The sequence below is a fragment of the Saimiri boliviensis genome, chromosome X (assembly GCF_048565385.1).
Source record: "Saimiri boliviensis isolate mSaiBol1 chromosome X, mSaiBol1.pri, whole genome shotgun sequence".
Lineage (NCBI taxonomy): Eukaryota > Metazoa > Chordata > Mammalia > Primates > Cebidae > Saimiri > Saimiri boliviensis.
In genome coordinates, this window is record NC_133470.1 from 66,124,863 (window position 1) to 66,147,369 (window position 22,507).

At 40.5% G+C, this 22,507-nt stretch overlaps 1 protein-coding gene across 3 annotated transcripts in view; it reads right to left on the minus strand.

Moving 5' to 3' along the window:
* Window positions 1-1,704: 1,704 nt before the first annotated feature.
* Window positions 1,705-22,507, minus strand: part of MAGT1 (magnesium transporter 1) — a 65,806-nt gene continuing 45,003 nt past the window's right edge. For 2 of the 3 annotated variants that reach the window (XM_010347353.2, XM_074391983.1), the window contains 3 exons: window positions 13,045-13,119; window positions 6,131-6,221; window positions 1,705-4,582 (listed from right to left, as the gene is read on the minus strand). In XM_010347353.2, coding sequence (XP_010345655.1) covers window positions 4,567-4,582; window positions 6,131-6,221; window positions 13,045-13,119 — 182 coding nt within the window. In that variant the 3' untranslated portion in view covers window positions 1,705-4,566. The remainder of the gene's footprint in view (window positions 4,583-6,130; window positions 6,222-13,044; window positions 13,120-22,507) is intronic. The other variant, XM_074391982.1, reaches the window with a different exon arrangement.

Genomic DNA, 22,507 nt, shown 5'->3' on the forward strand with positions numbered 1-22,507 from the left:
CCCAGGAGTGGGTGGTGCTTGCCTGTAGTCCCAGCTACTCGGGAGGCTGAGACATGAGAATCACTTGAACTTGGGAGGCAGAGGCTGCAATGAGCCGAGATTGCCCCACTGACTGCACTCCAGCCTGGGTGACAATGTGAGACTCCATCTAAAAAAAAAAAAATCATATTAATGTATTGGTTCCAGTATGGCTTGGATCTTCATCCCTACCCAAATCTCACATTTAATTATAATTCCCGATGTTGGAGGTGGGGCCTGGTGGGAAATGGGGCCTGGTGGGAAATGGCTGGATGGGGGCAGGTTTCTCATGAATGATTTAATACCATCCCTTAAGTACTGTTCTTGAGTTCTCGAAAGATCTTGTCATTGGAAAGTATGTGGCAACTCTCCCCGCCTTTTTGCTCCTGCTCTGGCCATGTGATGTGTTTCCTCCCCATTTGCCTTCCACCATGACTGTAAGTTTCCTGAGGCCTCCCCAAAAGCTGAGCAGATGCCAGCATAATGCTTCCTGTACACCTGCAGAACTGCAAGCCAATTAAACCTCTTTTCTTTAAAAATTACCCAATCTCGGCCGGGCGCGGTGGCTCACGCCTGTAATCCCAGCACTTTGGGAGGCCGAGGTGGGTGGATCACAAGGTCAAGAGATCGAGACCATCCTGGTCAACATGGTGAAACCCCGCCTCTACTAAAAATACAAAAAAAAAAATTAGCTGGGCATGGTGGCACGTGCCTGTGTTCCCAGCTACTCAGGAGGCTGAGACAGGAGAATTGCCTGAACCCAGGAGGCGGAGGTTGCGGTGAGCCGAGATCGCGCCATTGCACTCCAGCGTGGGTAACAAGAGCGAAACCCCGTCTCAAAAAAAAAAAAAAAAAAAAATTACCCAATCTCAGGTATTTCTTTACAGCAATGCAAGAACGGTCTAATACAAGTTCCAAGTGCATCCTTTCTAAAAAATATTTCAATGCATATTAAACAATTTGTAGTTATAACGGCCTCCGTCAGCGTTTCCTAGCTTCTTCAGAAATCTGACTGCAGAACATCCTGCATTTCAATTAATTTTAATTCATCACCAAATCTGGATATAAAATATTATTTATTCAAATTTAAATGCATCTTTAATATTTTGCATAATAGAACAATAGAGCAGGAAGGACTACTAAGGTAATTTAGTCTAATACACTGACTTAGTATAAAGAAATAGGTTCAAAGAGGTTCAGGTGACACCTCTGGTCATATAGCTAGACGGAAACAGAGCAAGGGCTAAAAGCCAGATCTCTTTACTTCCTGCTCAGTGTTTCCACTCCATGTTTGTAAATGAGCTGCTGTCTAGTTTCATATAACCTGATAATCTGCCAGGGTAAATTTCAAACCAAGTTTTTATTACCAAAAGGAAATTATCTAGTCAAGGAATGTTCACTGTCTGGGACGAAAGGCAGATCAATTATTGCAAACAGTTATTTATCTACTGATGTTGGTTGTTTTGACTAACCTAATGGGTAACAACATTAATGAGGGATAGATTCCTAGAAGAATATATCCCAATCCAGAAATACTTAAAGAAACTGTCCCATCAAACTGTCCTTAGGACAATATGAAATTTAAACGAATTTAATTATAACTTCAAAATGAAATATCTTAATTTAAAAATTCTAGTTTAGTGTTTAAAAATCACTCCTCTTTAGACGGTAATCAAAAACTCAGAATTTAGACTGTAAAAGTTTATTGATACGGTCAAAAAGCAAACAGCCAGACATTTGGTTATTTTTACTACTACAATGTGTCATTCTGAATAGTATCTTAAAAATGCCTAACAAATGATATTTAAACCCTTACTAGAAAAGTAAATGAAGAGGCTACTTAAGGCACTTCATATGAAAGCTAATTCGAAATTTTCACAAAAGTAACACTATTTTATAAGTGTAGTTATAAATTAGCTTTCCACAGATTTTAACCAGAATGCTGCCCTTCTCCTTACAGAAGAATGTGCTCTTAAAGGGAGAAAAAGCAAATACAAAAACCTGTCATTCTGTCAATGTTCATGGCAAATAATCTGGAACTATACAGATTACATGGCAGTAGTATTCCCCTGGTCAATCTGTACAAATCAGGGCATCTTCATACAAGTCTCATAAGAACCACAGCATAGATTTGGCCTGAGACAGGTATAAGAATAGCAGATAAGGAATTCAGAATCTCACAACATACAGGTGAGTCATTAACAAAAAATGGCTCCATTAAAGAATAAAAGGTCAACCATATCCCCTCATCCATGAAATCTAGTAATGAAAAACAAAAAAACCCACATAACCTATTTCTTCTGAGACTACTGTAATATCCATCTCTTTCTGCAAACCACATGGCAGGGTTATTAGATGGTAAATAGCAGGAGGCAGTCATAGTATCTTTTTAATGTAACACTTGTAAGATTTCCTTGAAATTATTTTTCACAATTACAATTATCCTATTTCCACAATAGTGGCATTTCAGGTTACTCTTTCTAACTATGGGGGAGGTTATAGTTAGATATAATGATAACGATGAAAACATTCTTCACAGAAATGGTTAGCACATATGGTTATTTTCACTAACAGAAAAAAGAGACAAAATTTAAAAAAACCCTTCAAATTTGTACTTTGTTTCTCTACCCAAAGGAAGAGAATAAAGCCTAACATAACAGCAAAACATAGAAGAGCTTTCCAGAAATACTTAATTTCTATATACAGGCAACAAATCAATATTTTGATTTTATTTTCCCATTCTAAGGGATTCCTTTTCTTTCTTTCTATTTTTTTAAACAGAGTCTCACTTTGTTGCCAGGCTGGAGTGCAGTGGTGACATCTAGGCTCACTGCAACCTCTGTCTCCTGGGTTCAAGTGACTCTTGTGCTTCAGCCTCCCAAGTAGCTGGGATTACAGACGTCCACCACCACATCCAGCTGATTTTTGTATTTTTAGTAGAGACAGGGTTTCACCACATTGGCCAGGGTGGTCTTGATCTCCTGACCTCGTGATCCGCCTGTCTTGGTCTCCCAAAGTGCTGGAACTACAGGCATGAGCCACCATGCCCAGCCAGGGAGTCCTTTTCTAACTGAGCCTATTTTTCTCTTAGGCACAAATGGAATAAGTGACAAACTCTAATTTGCAGAAACATTTTAGACCATGTATAAGTTACATTAATTTTAGCACTAAGCTATATTTTTATTACAGATAGGTCACCTTAAAAGAAAACTAAGGAGATAGAATGAATCTGAAATCTTTCCAAATACAAGGTAGTTAACACCATGCTCAGACAGAAATCATACTGTATTTAGAGATACTTTTTTTTTTTTTTTTTTGAGACAAGGTTTCACTCTGTCACCCAGGATGGAGTGCAGTGGTGTGACCTCAGCTCACTGCAATCTCCGCCTCCCAGGTTTAAGTGAGTCTTGTGCCTCAGCCTTCCAAGTAGCTAGGATTACAGGCATGAGCCACCAAGCCTGGCTAATTTTTGTATTTTTAGTAGAGACGGGGTTTTGCCTTGTTGGCCAGGCTGGTCTTAAACTCCTGGCCTCAAGCAATCCACCTGCCTCGGCCTCCCAATAGAGGTCCTTTTTCATGTTCACAGCTATGGAGAAGCACAGGCAGTGCTGGTGTGGTAGCTCACACATGTCATCCTCGCACTTTGGGAGGCCAAGGTGGGTGGATCACTTGAGTCCAGGGGTTCAAGACCAGCCTGAACAACTTGTCAAAACCCCATCTCTACTAAAAATACAAAAATTAGCCCGGCATAGTGGTGCACACCTGTGAATCCCAGCTACTTGGGAGGCTAAGGCAGGAGAATTGCTTGAATTTGAGAGGCAGAGTTTGCAGTCAGTCAAGCTCACGCTGCTGCACTCCAGCCTGTGTGACACAGCAAGATGCTGTCTCAACAAACAAAAAACAAAACAAAACAAAAACAATCATAGACAGCATTGTATTTCAGTAGGAAATATGCAAGAAGGAGGAGAACTGTCTTTCTGAGGGCTAGACTTGTGCTCTGAAGAATGGTGTTCCATTTTCAGAGGACCATATGGCACATATAATTTCTCTACCCAAAAGGAAAGATGTGTAAAGTATACACATCCATGCAAAGATGGAAAAGCTAAGAATGAATTTCTGATGTAGTTATCCGTAACAGGCATATGTGAGAACACCGTGTCAGAACTTACTTTCCCCATCTTTGGATAAGGCAATATAAAATCAGATGATCAAGTTAACTAAAGTAGTTCTGAGCTTTGTTCTAACTAAAACAAAGTAGTAGTTTTACCAATTTTATAATATACTTACTTCTCCTAAATTAAATGTTCCATAAAGTTCACTGGGAAGAGAAAGTTAAGAGGAGAATCATTTTCAAATACCTCATGATTTTGATGGAAAATTGCTTGTTAAGGCACTACACATCATCTTTGGTTAAATGATTAACTATTTAAATCACTTGAAAAAAGAGGTAATACAAAATATACAAGTTGCGTTTTTCTTTTCAAACACCCATGACTTTTGTTTTTCAATTTCCCGTACTCCAGTGTCTGTGTATCTCTGGGATCCTTTTTAACTCATCAGAAAGCTGTAACAAAAATATATACCAATCAATTAGTATCTGAAAGAAAAGTAGGCTTTACCTCTAACCACTAAACAGTATCTTGGTTTTAACAGATAAAAGAGCATTTTTGTACATATGTGATCATCTTTGGGCATCAATAACAAATCGTGAGAAACACTGAGAGACCCATTAGTCTTATGACAAAAGGAAACAGAATAACCTAAAGTTAAAATATCTCCTGAATAGAGACACTAATTAATAATTTTGTTGTTGTTGTTGTTGTTGTTGTTGTTGTTGTTGTTTTAGAGATGGGGTCTCACTATGTTGCTCAGTCTGGTCAGGGACTCCCAGGTTCAAGTGAACATCCTGCCTTAGCCTTCTGAGTAGCTGGGACTACAGGTACATGACCCTGCTATTGAATCAACACTGCTGATCAAATAATTAACAGAAGTCCCAGCAAAATTACCCTCACGTCCCAGTTATTATTCTGTAGACGACACATTATTATAATTATTATTTTTGAGATGGGGTCTCACTCTATTACCCAGACTGGAATGCAGTGGCACTTTATTTCTAAAAAAAAAAGTAGAGGTGAGAAGTTTTTAAAAACATTTAAAAAAATCATTACTTCTTCAAAAGCAAGTATAGTATGCAGACAAGGAGCTATGTGAAAAGATAATGGTATAAAATGTTCTAATCATTATGTATTATAGAGATTTCCAGAATAAATGAGGTGATGGCACTAAAAGTTGTTCCTGAGAAATCACATACAAATATTGTCCATTATAATTATCTTAAATTTTATATGCAACATATCTGAATTACAGCCATCTGAGCACGGTGGCTAATGTCAATAATTCCAGCTCTCTGGGAGGCTGAGCAGAATTGCTTGCGGTCAGGAGTTCAAGACCAGGCTGGGCAACATAGCATGACTCTATCTTTATAGAAAATAAAAATATTAGCTGGGTGTGGTCATGTGCAACTGTAGTCCTAGCTACTTGGGAAGCTGAGGTGAAATGACTGCATGAGCTCAGGAGTTCAAGGTTACAATGAACTATGAACACACCACTACACTTCTGCCTGAGTGACAGAACAAGGCCCTGTCTCTAAAGATAAATGAATAGGCCAGACGCGGCTTCCTGCTATAATCCCAGCACTTTGGGAGGCCAAGTCAGGTAGATCATTTGAAGCCAGGAGTTCAAGACCATCCTGACCAACATGGTGAAACCCTGTTTCTACTAAAAATACAAAATTAGCTGGGCATGGTGGCACACGCCTGTAATTTCAGCTATTGGGAGGCTGAGGCAGGAGAATCACTTGAACCCGGGAGGCGGAGGTTGCAGTGAGCCTAGATTGTGCCATTGCACTCCAGCCTGGGCAACAAGAGTGAAACTCCATCTCAAAAAAATAAAAATAAATAAATAGATGAATAAAAATAAAGCCTATGGTCTTTCCTTTAGAAGCTAAAATAGTTTGGAAGCAAAGCAAAAAGAAGAGTATTATAAAGTAATATCAACTCTAATCATTCCAAGTATTGGCAATCACTTTAAAAATAAAAAGTAAGAATCATACCTGTATGGGTATCCATGATATTTAGATCTAAAAATAGAGAGCATCCAACTGAAGAATAATACAACAAGTCCAATACCAGCCACACACATTACTGCAGAAAAATAAAAGGAGAGTAAAACGAGCAAGTTGAATATAATAACTAACCAGGGCAGTCTATACTTTCAGAGAGTGAAAAGGAAGGGGGGTAGATATTATTGATAAATTTCAACCTTTCAACAATTTTCATCCTCATTTCTTAATCTTCAGGAATCTGCCTTCCCCCTTTAATTTGCTCCATTATCATATAATAGAGTAACTCATTTACATAATTATGTAAATTCAAATGTGTGAATTCTTTTAAAGTCATTACACTCAGTAGTTTACTGTTAGAAACACTGTCTTACTACTGACAAGAAAATCATCCATTTTTTTTTTTTTTGAGACTGGGTCTTGCTTTGTTGCCCAGGCTGAAGTGCAGTGAAATCACAGCTCACTGCAGTCTCAATCTCCTGGGCTGAAGCAATCCTTCCACTGCAGCCTTGCGAGTAGCTGGGACTACAGATGTGTGCCACCACACCTGGCTAATTTTTTTTTTTTTTTTTTTTTTGAGGAGACCGTGTCTCACTATGTTGCCCAGGCTGGTGCTGATCACCTAGGCTCAACTGATCTTCCTATCTCAGCCTCCCAAAGAGCTGAGATTACAGGTGTGAGTCACTATGCCCAGCTTATTTATTAAACTTTAAAACCCCTAAAAGTGGCTTGTAGTATTATCGATAAATATTGACTTAGACATCTGATGACATCATTGTGATAGCTTCATTGAAAGTACTTTATTCATGCACAGGTAACTACATAGCCTTATGTATGTAACTCGATCAACATGGATCCTTTATTTGAATGAGAAAAAAATATTTGATCCTTAGCTCTAGATTCATAGCTCTCTCCACTAATCCCACATATTCTACATTAGCACAGCAGTTACTAAACTGAACTACAAATACTGATCCCCAAATACTCAAGTGTGCATTGCCACGACCAGAGGTTCTTTGAATCTGTGGAATAAAAATGGCTAAGAACTACAGAGATAGGGATAAAGGAAAGCATGTGTCCAACAGCAATGGAAGCTCTAGGGCAGAGGTGTTCAATCTTTTGGCTTCCCCGGGCCACAATGGAAGAACTATACTGGGACACACATAAAATACACTAACACTAATGTTAGCTGATGCTCAAAACAAAAAAATTGCAAGAAAACCTCATAATGTTTTAAGGAAGTTTACAAATTTGTGTTTGACCACATGCGGCCTACAGACTTGACAAGCTTTCTCTAGGGAAGCATACTTAAGGACTGATAAGAAATCAACTTTTGGCCAGGCACAGTGGCTCATGCCTGCAATCCCAGCACTTTGGGAGGCCAAGGTGGGCGGATCACAAGGTCAGCAGTTCGAGACCAGCCTGGCCAATACGGTGAAACCCTGTCTCTACTAGAAACTACCAAAAAATTAGCCAGGCACAGTGGCAGGTGCCTGTTATCCCAGCTACTCAGGAGGCTGAGGCAGGAAAATTGCTTGAACCTGGGAGGCAGAGGTTGCAGTGAGCCGAGATCAATCACACCACTGCATTTCAGTCTGGGCAACAGAATAAAACTCTGTCTTAAAAAAAAAAAAAGAAAAAATCAATTTTTCAGTTTTGTTTTACTTATGGAACTCTTCTTTTTCTTTTTCTTTTTTTTGAGACAGAGTCTTGCTCTGTTGCCCAGGCTGGAGTGCAGTGGTGTGATCTCGGTTCACTGTGAACTCTACCCACCGGGTTCAAGTGATTCTTCTGCCTCATGCTCCTGAGTAGCTGGGATTACAGGAACGCACCACCACGCCTGGCTAATTTTTGTATTCTTAGTAGAGACGGGGTTTCATCATATTGGCCAGGCTGATCTTGAACTCCTGACCTCGTGGTCCACCTGCCTCAGCCTCCCAAAGTGCTGGGATTATAGGAGTGAGCCACCACGCCCAGCTGGAACAATTCTTTTTCTAATTTTTACACAATATGACTAGGGGCTAATGTGTAAACGTTAAACAATATTTCTCTTTAATTCTTTTCTCATTTACAAAAAACAAGTGCAGCTTGCTGCCAATGCTCATTTAATATAATCGTGCTCTTTGAGGCTGAAGCAAATCTGACTGCTTTTCAACATTAAAATAAAACAGAAAAACTGTTCTTGGAGTTGTTACCAAACAGAACTAACATCAGAATCATCTGAATCATCAGAATCATCTACTTCAGAAAAATGAGATTCATCAAATGAATCTCTGGCCAAGAACTGTTTGAGAACAATGTTAACATTACACATGGAATGCTACATTTTCTAGGATTTGACATTTTCAGTGGTCAAGAATTACCATATTTTGTAAATAGAAATACCACCATAATGGAAATATAAATGGAATGATATCTAGTACATTATTCTATTTACAGCACTGTTTTCAGTGGTGGTAGTGGATCATTTGAACTCAGTGAAGTCTAATATGTCAATTTTGTTCCCAAAGTTGATAGATTAGAGTGGATGTGAAAATAATAATAAAAGCAAGATATTTTGTGGCAAAGTTATCTCAGGGTAAATACTGCAGCCACAAGCCCTGCTGGGAAGTATTCTTGGGGCAAATGGGAAAAGGGTTAACTTAACCAAAGAAGTAAAAGAACTCTATAAAACACTGCTGAAAGGAATTGAAGAGGACATCAAAAAATGGAAAGATATTTCACGTTTGTGGATTGGAAGAATCGATGCTGTTAAAATGCCCATAATATCCAAAGCAATCTACAGATTCAATGTAATTCCTATCAAAATACCAAAGACATCTTCACAGAAATAGAAAAAACAAAATTTATATGAAATCACAAAAGACCAAGAATAGCCAAAGCTATCCTAAGCAAAAAGAACAAAACTGGAGGAATCACATTACTTGACTTCAAGTTATACTATAGAATTATAGTAACCAAAAGAGCATGGTACTGGTATAAAAACAAACACACAGACTAATGGAACAGAAGAGAGAACTCAGAAACAAACGCATACACCTACAGTGAACTCATTTTCGACAGAGGTGCCAAGAACACACACTGGGGAAATTGCAGTCTCTTCAATAAAAGGTGCTGGGAGAACTGGATATCCATTGCCAGAACAAAACTAGACCCCTATCTCTTACCATATAAAAAAAATCAACTCAAAATGGATTAAGGACTTAAATCTAAGACTGCAAACCATTTTTTTTTAAGACAGTCTTACTCTGTCACCCAGACTTCAGTGTGATGGTGCGATCTCAGCTCACTGCAAACTTCGCCTGCTGGGTTCAAGCGCTTCTCCTGCCTCAGCTTCCCTAGTAGCTGGGGTTACAAGCACGTGCCACCACACCCAGCTAATTTTTCTTTTTTTTTTTTTTTTTGAGACGGAGTTTCGCTCTTGTTACCCAGGCTGGAGTGCAATGGCGCGATCTCGGCTCACCGCAACCTCCGCCCCCTGGGTTCAGGCAATTCTCCTGCCTCAGCCTCCTGAGTAGCTGGGATTACAGGCACGCGCCACCATGCCCAGCTAATTTTTTGCACCTTTAGTAGAGACGAGGTTTCACCATGTTGACCAGGATGGTCTCGATCTCTTGACCTCGTGATCCACCCGCCTCAGCCTCCCAAAGTGCTGGGATTACAGGCTTGAGCCACCGTGCCCGGCTTAATTTTTCTATTTTTAGTAGAGACAGGGTTTCGCCATGTTGGCCAGGATGGTCTGGAACTCTTGGCCTCAAGTGATCTGCCCGCCTTGGCCTCCCAAAGTGTTGGGATTACAGGTGTGAGCCACTGTGCCTGGCCTAAGACTACAAACTATTAATATGAAACAACTACAAGAAAACATTGGGGAAACTCTCCAGGACATTAGTCTGGGCAAAAATTTCTTGATTAATACCCCAGAAGTGCAGGCAAGCAAAGCAAAAATGAACAAATGGGATCACATCCAGTTAAAAAGCTTCTGCAGAGCAAAGAATACAATCAACAAAGTGAGAAGTCAATCCACAGAATGGGAGAAAATATTTGCACAGTACCCATCTGACAAGGGGTTAATAACTAGAATATATAAGGAGCTCAAACAACTCTACAGGAAAAAAATCTAATAATCTCATCAAAAACAGATAAAATATCTCAATAGACATTTCTCCAGGGAAGACATACAAATGACAAATGGGCATATAAAAAGCTATTCAACATCACTGATCATTAAAGAAATGCAAACAAAAACAGCAATGAAATATCTATCCTTTCACCCCAGTTAAAATGGCTTATATCCAAAAGACAGGCAATAACAAATGCTGGTGAGGATGTGGAGAAGGGAACCCTTGTACACTGTTGGTGGAAATGTAAGTTAGCATAACCACGAAGGAGAACAGTTTGAAGGTTCCTCAAAAAATTAAAAATTGAGCTACCACATGATCCAGCAATCCCGCTGCTTGGGTATATACCCACAGAAAAACAAATCAGTGTTGAAGAGATATCTGTACTCCCATGTTTGTTACAGCATTGTTCCCAATAACCAACATTTGGAAGCAATCTAAGTGTCCATGGATAGATGAATGGATAAAGAAAACATGGTACATATATACAATGGAGTACTATTCAGTCATAAAAAAATAAGATCCTGTCACTTGCAACAACATGGATGGAACTGGAAATTATTATGATTATTATTTTTGAGACAGAGTCTTGCTCGGTCACCCAGGCTGGAGTGCAGTGGTGCCAGCTCGGCTCACTGCAACCTCCACCTCCTAGGTCCAAGCAATTCTCCTGCCTCAGCCTCCCGAGTAGCTGGGATTACAGGCGCCACGCCCGGCTAATTTTTGTATTTTTAGTAGAGACAGGGTTTCACCACATTGGCCAGGGTAGTCTGGAACTCCTGACCTCAAATGTTCTGCCCACCTTGGTCTCCCAAAGTGCTGGGATTACAGGCGTGAGCCACCATGTCCAGCCTTGGAAATCATTATGTTAAGTGAAATAATTCAGGTACAGAAAGAAAAACATCACATGTTCTCACTTATTTGTGGGATCTAAAAATCAAAACTATTGAACTCATGGACACAGAGTAGAAGGATGGTTATCAGAGGCTAGGAAGGATAGTTGAGGAATGCTGGGGGAGGTGGGGATGGCTAATGGCTACAAAAAACATAGAAGAAATAAGACATACTATTTGACAGAACAACAGGGTAACTATAGCCAGTAACAACTGTACATTTAAAAATAACTAAAAATGTATAACTGGATTGTTTATGACGCAAAGGGTAAATACTTGAGGGATGGATACCACACTCTCCATGATGTGACTATTACACATTGCATGCCTACATCGAAACATCCCATGTACCCCACTAATACATACACCTACTATGTACCCACAAAAATTAAAAATAAAATACTTTTTCTGAGTATTAAAACATGCTCAGTGTAGAAAAGTTAGTCTTTTATTCTCTAAAAAAATGTACTCATAGGCTGGGTGTGATGGCTCATGCCTGTAAATCACAGCATTTGGGGAGGCCAAGGCAGAAGGACTGCTTGAGTCCAGGAGTTCAAGACCAGCCTGAACAATGTAATGAGGCCCCATCGCTTAAAAAAAATGACCCAGGTGTGGCGATGCGTGCTTGTAGTCCCACCTACTAGGGAGGCTGAGGTGGGAGGATCACCTGAGCCAGGGAGGTCAAGGTTGCAGTGACTTATGATCTGTCCATAATACTCTAGCCTGGGCGCAAGAGTGAGACCCTGTCTCAAATTAAAAAAAAAAAAAAAAAAAAAAACGAGGCCAGAAGCAGTGGCTCATGCCTGTAATCCCAGCACTTTGGGAGGCTGAGGTGGGCAGATCATGAGGTCAGGAGTTTGAGACCAGCTTGGCTAAAATAGTGAAACCCCGTCTCTACTAAAAACACAAAAATTAGCTGGGCGTGGTGGTGGGCACCTGTAATCCCAGCTACTCAGGAGGCTGAGGCAGAAGAATCGCTTGAACCTGGGAGGCAGAGGTTGCAGCGAGCTGAGATTGCACCACTGCACTCCCACCTGGGTAATAAGAGCAAAACTCCGTCTCAAGAAAAAAAAAAAGAATGATGCTTAACGTATCATGATAGTTACTAAAAAATTATAATTGAAATTAGGAAAAAACTAAACGTTTAAAAAAAATCAGAATAGTTAAATTACAACATGGAATATAAGTTGGCCAGGCACGGCAGCTCATGCCTGTAATCTCAACATTTTGGGAGGCTGAGGTGGGAAGATTGAGTCCAGGTGTTTGAGACCAGCCTGGGCAAAGTGACAAAACCCCATCTCTACCAAAAGTACAAAATATTAGCTGGCCATGGTGGTACACGCCTGTAGTCCCAGCTACTCAGGAAGTTGAGGTGGGAGGACAGCTTGAGCCTAGGAAGTGGAGGTTGCAGTGAGCTATGATTATGCCACTGCACTCCAGTCTGAGTGACAGAATGAGACCCTGTCTTAAAGAAAACAAAAACAGAGTATAAGCTTAAAATTATGCATATAGAAAAGGTTACTAGTTATTAAACTCCAGTTTAAAAAGGGAGTATAAAGTGCAAAAATTTTATATACACAGTTTTTAAGATATTTTTATAAATGGAAAAAAATATATTTTAATTTAAAAATAATTAGTTTTCCAGTGGTGGAATAATGGGTGAATCTCCCACAAAATGTTTCATGCTTCTGTTTTTTTCTGTTTTCTATAATGAACATATGTTACTTTTATAATAGTAAAGGGGTTTAATAACAGACATGACATTAAAAGAAAAAAAGTAGTGAAGGGGTAAAATAACATACTTATCCTATACGTAAGAGGAAAAGTGATTAAGAGATCACTCTTTTTTCCATATTACAGGCAGCATTATTATATTTTGAGTAAGGTGACTTACTCTTTCGCTTTCCAATATCCATGTCAGAGGTAGCAGCTTCACATAAAAGCACCATTCCTAAGGTAACTCCACCATCTTAGAAAAATTGTTTAAGGAGAAATTCACAGAGATACAAAAGACACACTATTTTACTATTCCCAGATCTTCATGAAGAAAATTAAAATGAATATATAAACCTTCAACTTTTAATTATAAAAAAACAAAATAAGAAATCTTGTATCTATACAGCATGACAATTATTTACTACAAATATATAAAAAATTAAAATTGGAAGATTACTTCATTTTTGCAAAGAAAAATTGATACTTTAAACAAATGTCCCACTATAACTTACAGATAAAATACGAATTTTCCTGAAATTGTACTTTGGAATAAACTGTCTGGACATTTAGTTATTGCCCTGACCTCAAACATATTTAAAAATATTAAACAGACTTTTTTTTTTTTTTTGAGACAGGGTCTGGCTCTGTCACCCAGGCTGGAGTGCAATGGGGCAATCTCAGCTCACTACAACCTTGACCTCCCAAGCTCAAGCCACTCTCCCACCTCAGCCTCCTGAGTAGCTACAACTACAGGTTCTCAACACCATGTCCAGCTAAATTTGGTACACACACACACACACACACACACACACTTTTTGTAGAGATGGGGTTTTGCCACGTTGCCCAGGCTGATCTTGAACCTCAAGCAATCCACCTTCCTTGGGTTCCCAAACTGCTGGGATTACAGGTGTGAGCCACCGTGTCTAGCCCTAAATAGCCATTTTGAATATTTCACCCCACCTCCCTAAAGAACACATTTGAAATATATAACATTTAGGGAGAACAGTAACTACTTTTTATTTGAAAATTAATTTCCCAAAAATTTCTCCTGGGTGGATTTATTGGTTCACACCTGTAATCCCAACAGTTTCAGAGGCCGAAGTGGGCAGATTGCTTAAGTCTAGGAGTTCGAGACCAGCTTGGGCAGCATGGTGAGACCCTGTCTCTACAAATAAATACAAAAAATTAGCCAGGCATGGACAACATATCTGTTGTCCTAGCTGCACAGGAGGCTGAGGTAGGAGGATCACTTGAGTCTGGGAGATTGAGGCTGTAGTGAGCTGTGATCATACCACTGCACTCCTGCCTGCATGACAGAACCAGACCCTGTTTCAAAATTTTCCAGATTTTCAATAGTTTATTTTAAAATTTTTTCTTGTGCCAAGATACCAAGTGCATGAATAATTAGCCTTTAAAGCACAAATTACTACTAACCTAATTTTATCCTATTCTAATAAAAAAGAAAAATCTCGGCCATGCATGGTGGCTCACGCCATAATCCCAGCACTTTGGGAGGCTGAGGCAGGTGGATCATCTGAGGTCAGGAGTTCAAGACTAGCCTGGCCAACATGACAAAACCCTGTCTCTACTAAAAATACAAAAATTAGCTGGATATGGTGGCAGGCGCCTGTAATCCCAGCTACTTGGGAGGCTGAGGCAGGAGAATTGCTTGAACCCAGGAGGCAGAGGTTGCAGTGAGCCAAGATGGCTCACTGATTATTCCACTGCACTCCATCCTGGGAGACAGAGCAAGACTCCACTTCAAAAGAAGAAAAGAAAAATCCCACACGTGCCATGATCACACTTTTATTCAGCTTAATGGAAGCTACATAAATACAAAATAGAATTACCCATGCAAATAGGCAACAGATGGCATGGTTAAATGTTAAAATAAGCAAATTCAAATTTTTTTTTTTTTTTTTTTTTTTTTTGAGACGGAGTTTCGCTCTTGTTACCCAGGCTGGAGTGCAATGGCGCGATCTCGGCTCACCGCAACCTCCGCCTCCTGGGTTCAGGCAATTCTCCTGCCTCAGCCTCCTGAGTAGCTGGGATTACAGGCACGTGCCACCATGCCCAGCTAATTTTTTTGTATTTTTAGTAGAGACGGGGTTTCACCATGTTGACCAGGATGGTCTCGATCTCTCGACCTCGTGATCCACCCGCCTCGGCCTCCCAGAGTGCTGGGATTACAGGCTTGAGCCACCGCGCCCGGCCTAGCAAATTCAAATTTTAAAGCAAATAGAATGTTCTAGTAGAAAAGAGAGACAGATTCGCCCTGCAATTTAGTGAATACTAACAGCAGTAAAACACTCCCAAATCAATTCTGCATATATATATATATATACACACTGTATGCTACCACATGTGGGTACCATTAAGCAGAAAGGGAAAAATACGTATTTAGATGAGGCCTGAACTTATAGTCAGCTCTAGGCCTGAATTTAGAATTGGCTCTAAAATTTGACTTTTCATCCTTTCATTACCATCTTGCATTCTTTTAAAAAATTTTTTGTTTTGTTTGAGACAGAGTCTTGCTGTCACCCAGGCTGGAGTGCAGTGGAATAATCATAACTCACTGCAACCTTCACCTCCTAAGCTCAAGAGATCATCCTGCCTCAGTGTCCTGAGTAGCTGGGAATACAAGTGCATGCTACCATGCAAGATTAGTTTGGTTTTTTTTTTTGGTAGAGACAGAGTCTCACTATGTTGCCCAGGCCGGTCTCAAACTACTGGGCTCAAACAATTCTCCAGCTTCGGCCTCCCAAAGTGCTGGAATTACAGACATGAACCACTGTGCCTGTGCCCCATCTTGCATTCTTTCTTTCTTTTTTTTTTGAGACGGAGTTTCGCTCTTGTTACCCAGGCTACAGTGCAATGGCGCGATCTCGGCTCACCACAACCTCCGCCTCCTGGGTTCAGGCAATTCTCCTGCCTCAGCCTCCTGAGTAGCTGGGATTACAGGAACGCGCCACCATGCCCAGCTAATTCTTAGTAGAGACGGGGTTTCACCATGTTGACCACGATGATCTCGATCTCTTGACCTCTTGATCCGCCCGCCTTGGCCTCCCAAAGTGCTGGGATTACAGGCTTGAGCCACCGCGTCCGGCCCACATTCTTTCTTCAATAGCCTCTTGTTAAGGATGATGTCCATTCATCATGTTTTTAGTTGTTCAGCCGTTTCTTCTCCAGCAATTTTTTTTTGAGTTCTTTATATCCAGGTTTGTGCAAAGATTCTCTCTCTTCTCTCTCTTTCTTTTTGGGACGAAGTTTTGCTCTGTCGCCCAGGCTGAAGTAGAGTAGCACGATCTTGGCTCACTGCAACCTCCACCTCCGCCTCCTGAGTAGCTGGGATTACAGGTGCACACCATCACGCCTGGCTAATTTTTATATTTTGAGTAGAGATGGGGTTTTGCCATGTTGAACAGGCTAGTCTTGAACTCCTGACCTCAGGTGATCCACCTGCCTTGGCCTCCCAAAGTGCTGGGATTACAGGTGTGAGCCACCGCACCCAGCCAAAGATTGATCATTTTTTTTTTTTTTTTTTTAATTGCATTTTAGGTTTTGGGGTACATGTGATGAACATGCAAGATTGTTGCATAGGTACACACATGGCAGTGTGCTTTGCTGCCTTCCGTCCCCTCACCTGTATCTGTCATTTCTCCCCATGCTATCTCTTCCCACCTCCCCACCCCCCGCCCCTCCCCCATTTCCCCCCAACAGACCCCAGTGTGTAGTGCTCCCCTCCCTGTGTCCATGTGTTCTCATTGTTCAACACCCGCCTATGAGCGAGAATATACGGTGTTTGATTTTCTGCTCTTGTGTCAGTTTGCTGAGAATGATGGTTTCCATTTCTATAAGCTTTGATTACTGGGTACTCTCTGATTAATGACTGAGACTTGTTCTGGGAAAAGCTTGTCTTTGTATCATGGTTTATGTGCTTTTGCGTACTGTTCCTAGCTGTCAAGAGCTATGATGCCCTTCCACGTATATTGTTTTATTTCATTTATTGAATCTTTAAAGTTTTACTAACACTGCTTACTATATGGCAGGCACTATAAACTGTTGGAAATAAAAAGTTGAACAACATAAAGATTCTAACATGGACAAGATAACACTCCAGTGACGAATATAAACAATGAAATACATAAATTACGCAGTCCTGATTAAATGTTACTCTAGGAGAACTGAGCAGAAAGAGAGGAAGCATTATTCCATAACATAAAACAACTGGGCTATTAAAAGCTAGCAGAAGGCCAGGCACGGTGGCTCATGCTTGTAATCTTAGCACTTTGGGAGGCCAAGGCAGGTGGATCACCTGAGGTTAGGAGCTCGAGACCAATCTTGGCAACACGGATGTGATATATCCATTACATAAACATTAAGAATATTGACTACTTTTCTTTTTGTTCGTATTTTCAGATTTCTTTGTAATCTTTTTGTTATTTTTAGGTTTTTTTTTGGATGGAGTCTCACTCTGTTGCCAGGCTGGAGTGCAGTGGCGCAATCTTGGCTCTCTGCAACCTCTGTCTCCAGGGTTCAAGCAATTCTCTTGTTTCAGCCTCTCAAGTAGCTGGGATTACAGGCACATGCCACCATGCCCAACTAATTTTTTTGTATTTTTAGTAGAGACAAGGTTTCACCATGTTGGCCAGGATGATCTCAATCTCTTGACCTTGTGATCCACCTGCCTCGGCCTCCCAATGTGCTGGGATTATAGGTGTGAGCCATCATGCCCGGCCGTATTTTTATAAATATAAAGGCCATACGACAATATAGAAAATGCTTGTAATACGTTAAGATAGCAAGATCCGTGCAAAATGTCTATAAGTACAAAAAAGGAATACCCTACTCATGAAACAGTCATATAGAAATGAATGCAAGAGAATATACAAAAATAAAAGTAGTTTATGATATCAGGGTTTCAGGTTATAGTCAAACATTTTCCATACTGCTATTTTAAAAATCCAGGAGGCTGAGGCATGAGGATCGTTTGAGCCCAGGAGATTTGAGACCACCCTGGACAACAGTTTGGGCAAGACCCCATCTCTACAAAATATACAAAAATTAGCTGGGTGCAGTAGTGCACAACTGTAGTTCCAGCTACTCAGGAGGCTGATGTGGGAGGATTGCTTGACTCTGGGAAGTCAAGGTTACAGTGAGCTATGATGATCCCACTGCATTCCAGCCTGGGCAATACAGCAAGACTTCATCTCTATAAAATAAATAAATACATATTTACTGTGGGATTCCATTTATTGTGGTTTTTAAAAAAAATCTGAGACAAGGTCTGGCTCTATCAGCCAGGCTGGAGTACAGTGGTGTGACCTCGGCTCACTGCAACCTCTGCCTCCCAGGATCAAGCTACCCTTCTGCCTCAGCCTCCCAAGTAGCTGGGACTACAGGCACACAGCATCACACCCAGTTAATTTTTGTATTTTTTTTTTTAGTAGAGAAAGAGTTTCATCATGTTGGCCAGACTGGTCTCAGACTCCTGGACTCAGGTGCTGCCTGCCTTGGCCTCCCAAAGTGCTGGGATTACAGGCATGAGCTACCACGCCCAACTCTGTAGGATTCAATTTATGTAAGTTTAAAAAATAAAACAGGAAAAATCAACCCATAGTATTAGCAGTCAGGATAGCAGTTACTTCTGGGTGGGAAGTTAGCAATCAGAAGGAATGATGATGGGGAATGCTCTGAAATGGGGGTAAAATTTTATTTATTGATGTGAGTTCTGGTTACACAAGTGTGTTCATTCTTTGAAAATTCATCAAACTGGGCAGGGTGCGGTAGCTCACAACTATAACCCTTGCACTGTGGGAGGCCAAGGTGGGTGGACCTGTTGAGGTCAGGAGTTCGAAACCAGCCTGGCCAACAGGCTGGTTTTTGCACTAAAAATACAAAAAGTATTAGCTGGACATGGTGTCAGGTGCCTGTAAATCCAGCTACTCCAGAGGCTGAGGCAGGAGAATCGTTTGAACCTGGGAAGTGGAGGTTGCAGTGAGCCAGGATCACACCATTACAAACTAGCCTGGGCAAGAGAGCGAGACTCCAACTCAAAAAAAAAAAAAAAAAAAAAAAAAAAAACCAAACAGTAAACTGTACATTAATTATTTGTAAACTTTCTGCATGAATGCAATACTTAAAATACAATTTTAAAGGTTGCTTAGATCAGGCAACTCATTATATAGTTTGCTTTATCATGCAATAAATTGTACAATATTAAACTAATGACAAATGTGTGGATATTTTCCAAAATCATAACTAGTACTTAGTGGTGGCCTCATTCTACTAATTCTTATCAACCTGCAAACTGTAAACTATGTTACTGGTGTTGAGGTTTCATATTTACTTTAAAAGAAAGTAGGGGCCGGGTGCAGTGGCTCACGCCTGTAATCCCAGCACTTTGGGAGGCTGAGGTGGGTGGATCATTTGAAGTCAGGAGTTCGAGACCAGCCTGGCCAACGAGGTGAAAATCCATGTCTACTAAAAATATAAAAATTAGCCAGGTGTGGTGGTGCACATCTGTAATTCCAGCTTCTCAGGGGGCTGAGGCAGGAGGATCGCTTGAACCCAGGAGGTTGAGGTTGCAGTGAGCCAAGATCACGCCACTGCACTCCACCTTGGGTGACACAGTGTGACTCTGTCTCAAAACAAAAAATTAACTAACTAACTAAATAAATAAGAAAGAGGGGTCAGGTGTGGTTGTGCATGCCTGTAATCCCAGCTACTTGGGAGGCTGAGGCAGGAGGATCGCTTGAACCCGGGAGGCGGAGGTTGCAGTGAACCAAGATGGCGCCACTGCACTCTAGCCTGGGTGACAGAGCAAGGCTCTGTCTCAAAAAAAAGAGGTGAGAGAAGAGTGGTTAAGCCTTCTCTAACATTCCTTACCTCAGACAAAATTATTCATTTTCTCACTATTTCTGGTACACAGCAGTTAAGGCACTGTCTTATAATCTGTATACATGCCTGACCCTGAAAAATGTTCACTTTTTGCATCCTAATAACCAAACACAAGACATTCTAATCTGTTCCAAATGTATATGAAACCTTAGGCTAATGTTCAGTCTTTAGGCAGAAGTAAAAGTACAATTTTCCGATCTCTTAAACATCTTATATATTTAAAAATTTAAGACAAAGCTAAAAGACCAAAAAACCCCAAATCAACTAATTAGTATTTACTATTTTAATTGATTTTGCTCCATTATTCAATTTCAAAGTACTATTGAGACAGATTAATTCAAGATACTGAAAATGTTCCAAGGTATAATAATTTGTTAATCCATCAAACCATACTTTTCTGTTCTTTTTTTTCCCTATGAGACAAAGTCTTGCTCTGTTGCCCAGGCTGGGGTGTAGTGGCAGTCTCGACTTACTCCAACCTCGACCTCCTGGGTTTAAACAATTCCCATGCCTCAGCCTCCTGAGTAGCTGGAATCACAGGTGCATACAACCATTCCTGGCTAATTTTTGTATTTCTTGTAGAGATGAGGTTTCACCATGTTGGCCAAGCTAAATCCATCAAACCATAAATGAACATTTTCTTTTTATTTTTTTGAGACAGGGTCTCACTCTGTCATGCAGGCTGGAATGCAATGGCACCATCTCAGTTCACTGCAACCACTACCTCCTGGATTCAAGCGATTCTCCTGCCTCTGCGTCCTGAGTAGCTGGGATTATAGGTGCCTGCCATCATGCGTGGCTGATTTTTATTTATTTTTTAGGGGGACAGTCTCATTCTGTCGCCCAGGTTGGAGTGCAGTGGCACCATCTTGGCTCACTGCAACCTGTCTTCAGGGTTCAAGTGATTCTCCAGCCCCAGTCTCCCCAGTAGCTGAGATTACAGGCGTGCATCACCATGCCTGGCTAATTTTTTTATTTTTACTAGAGACAGGGTTTCATCAATTTGGTCAGGCTGGTCTCAAGCTCCTGATCTCAGGTGATGCGTCCACCTTGCCTCCCAAAGTGCTGGGATTACAGGCCTGAGACAGCATGCCCAGCCACCTGGCTAAGTTTTGTATTTTTGGTGGAGATGGGGTTTCACCATGTTGGCCAGGCTGACCTCGAAATCCTGACCTCAAATGATCTGCCTGCCTCCGCCTCCCAGAGTACTGGGATTACAGGTGTGAGCCACCATGCCCAGCCCTTAAATGAACATTTTCAACAAAAATTTTAGAATTAAAAAATAAAGTTTGGTTAATAATTTTCTTTCAGTCCTTTCTTCTAATATGGACCAGGTGCATTTTGTTAATCTTTCAGCTCAGCATTTCATGGCTAGATGAACTCTTCCAGGTTTGGACTGGATGTTAAGCAGTAAGTATATTTTCCATAGTGGCATAAGAACATTTTCCCAAATGTTCTTCAATTAAAATCAAAAGCTTAATATTTTTTCAGAATGCTTTCCTTAAAATCTCTCTAATCATCAACATAGTATAATAAAACTGGGAAAGACATACACCAACTAAAGATAGAATTTTCAGTGGTTTTGAATTTTTTTTCTTTATACTTATTTGTATTTTCTAAATTTTATTGAATCTGTATTGCTTTTGCAATCAGAAAAAATATATTTAAGTTAAAAAATTTTTTTTAAATGGTACTTTAAGTTCTGGGGTACATGTGCAGATCTTACAGGATTGCTGCATAGGTATACACATATCATGGTGGTTTGCTGACTCCATCCCTGTCACCTATATCAGGCATTTCTCCCAATGTTATCCCTCCCCAACCTACCTGCCCCCTACTGTCCCTCCCCTAACCCCCCAACCCCCAACAGACCCCAGTGTGTGATATTCCCCTCCCTGTGCCCACATGCTCTCATTGTTCAACACCAGCTGATGAGTGAGAACATGTGGTGTTTAGTTTTCTGTTCCTGTGCCAGATGGCTGAGAATGATGGTTTCCAGATTCTTCCATATCCCTACAAAGGACATGAACTCATCATTTTTTATGGCCGCATAGTATTCCATGGTATATATGTGCCACATTTTCTTTGTCCAGTCTATCATCGATGGGCATTTGGGTTGGTTCCAGGGCTTTGCTATTGTAAACAGTGCTGCAATGAACATATATGTGCATGTGTCTTTATAGAATGATTTATAATCTTTTGGGTATATACCCAGTAATGGGATTGCTGGGTCAAATGGAATTTCTATTTCTAGATCCTTGAGGAATTGCCATACTGTCTTCCACAATGGTTGAACTAATTTACACTCCCACCAACAGTACAAAAGTGTTCCTATTTCTCCACATCCTCTCCAGTATCTGTTTTCTCCATATTTTTCAATGATCACTATTCCAACTGGCGTGAGATGGTATCTCAATGTGGTTCTGATTTGCATTTCTCTAATGACTAGTGATGATGAGCATTTTTTTCATGTTTCTTGGCCACATAAATGTCTTCTTTTGAAGAGTGTCTGTTCATATCTTTTGCCCACTTTTGAATTTTTTTTTTTTTTTGTAAATCTGCTTTAGTTCTTTGTAGATTCTGGATATCAGCCCTTTGTCAGATGGGTAGATTCCAAAATTTTTTTTTCCCATTCTGTTGGTTGCTGGTTCACTCTAGTCATGAAATCCTTGCCTATGCCTATGTCCTGAATGGTATCGCCTAGGTTTTCTTCTAGGGTTTTTAAGGTGTTAGGTCTTATG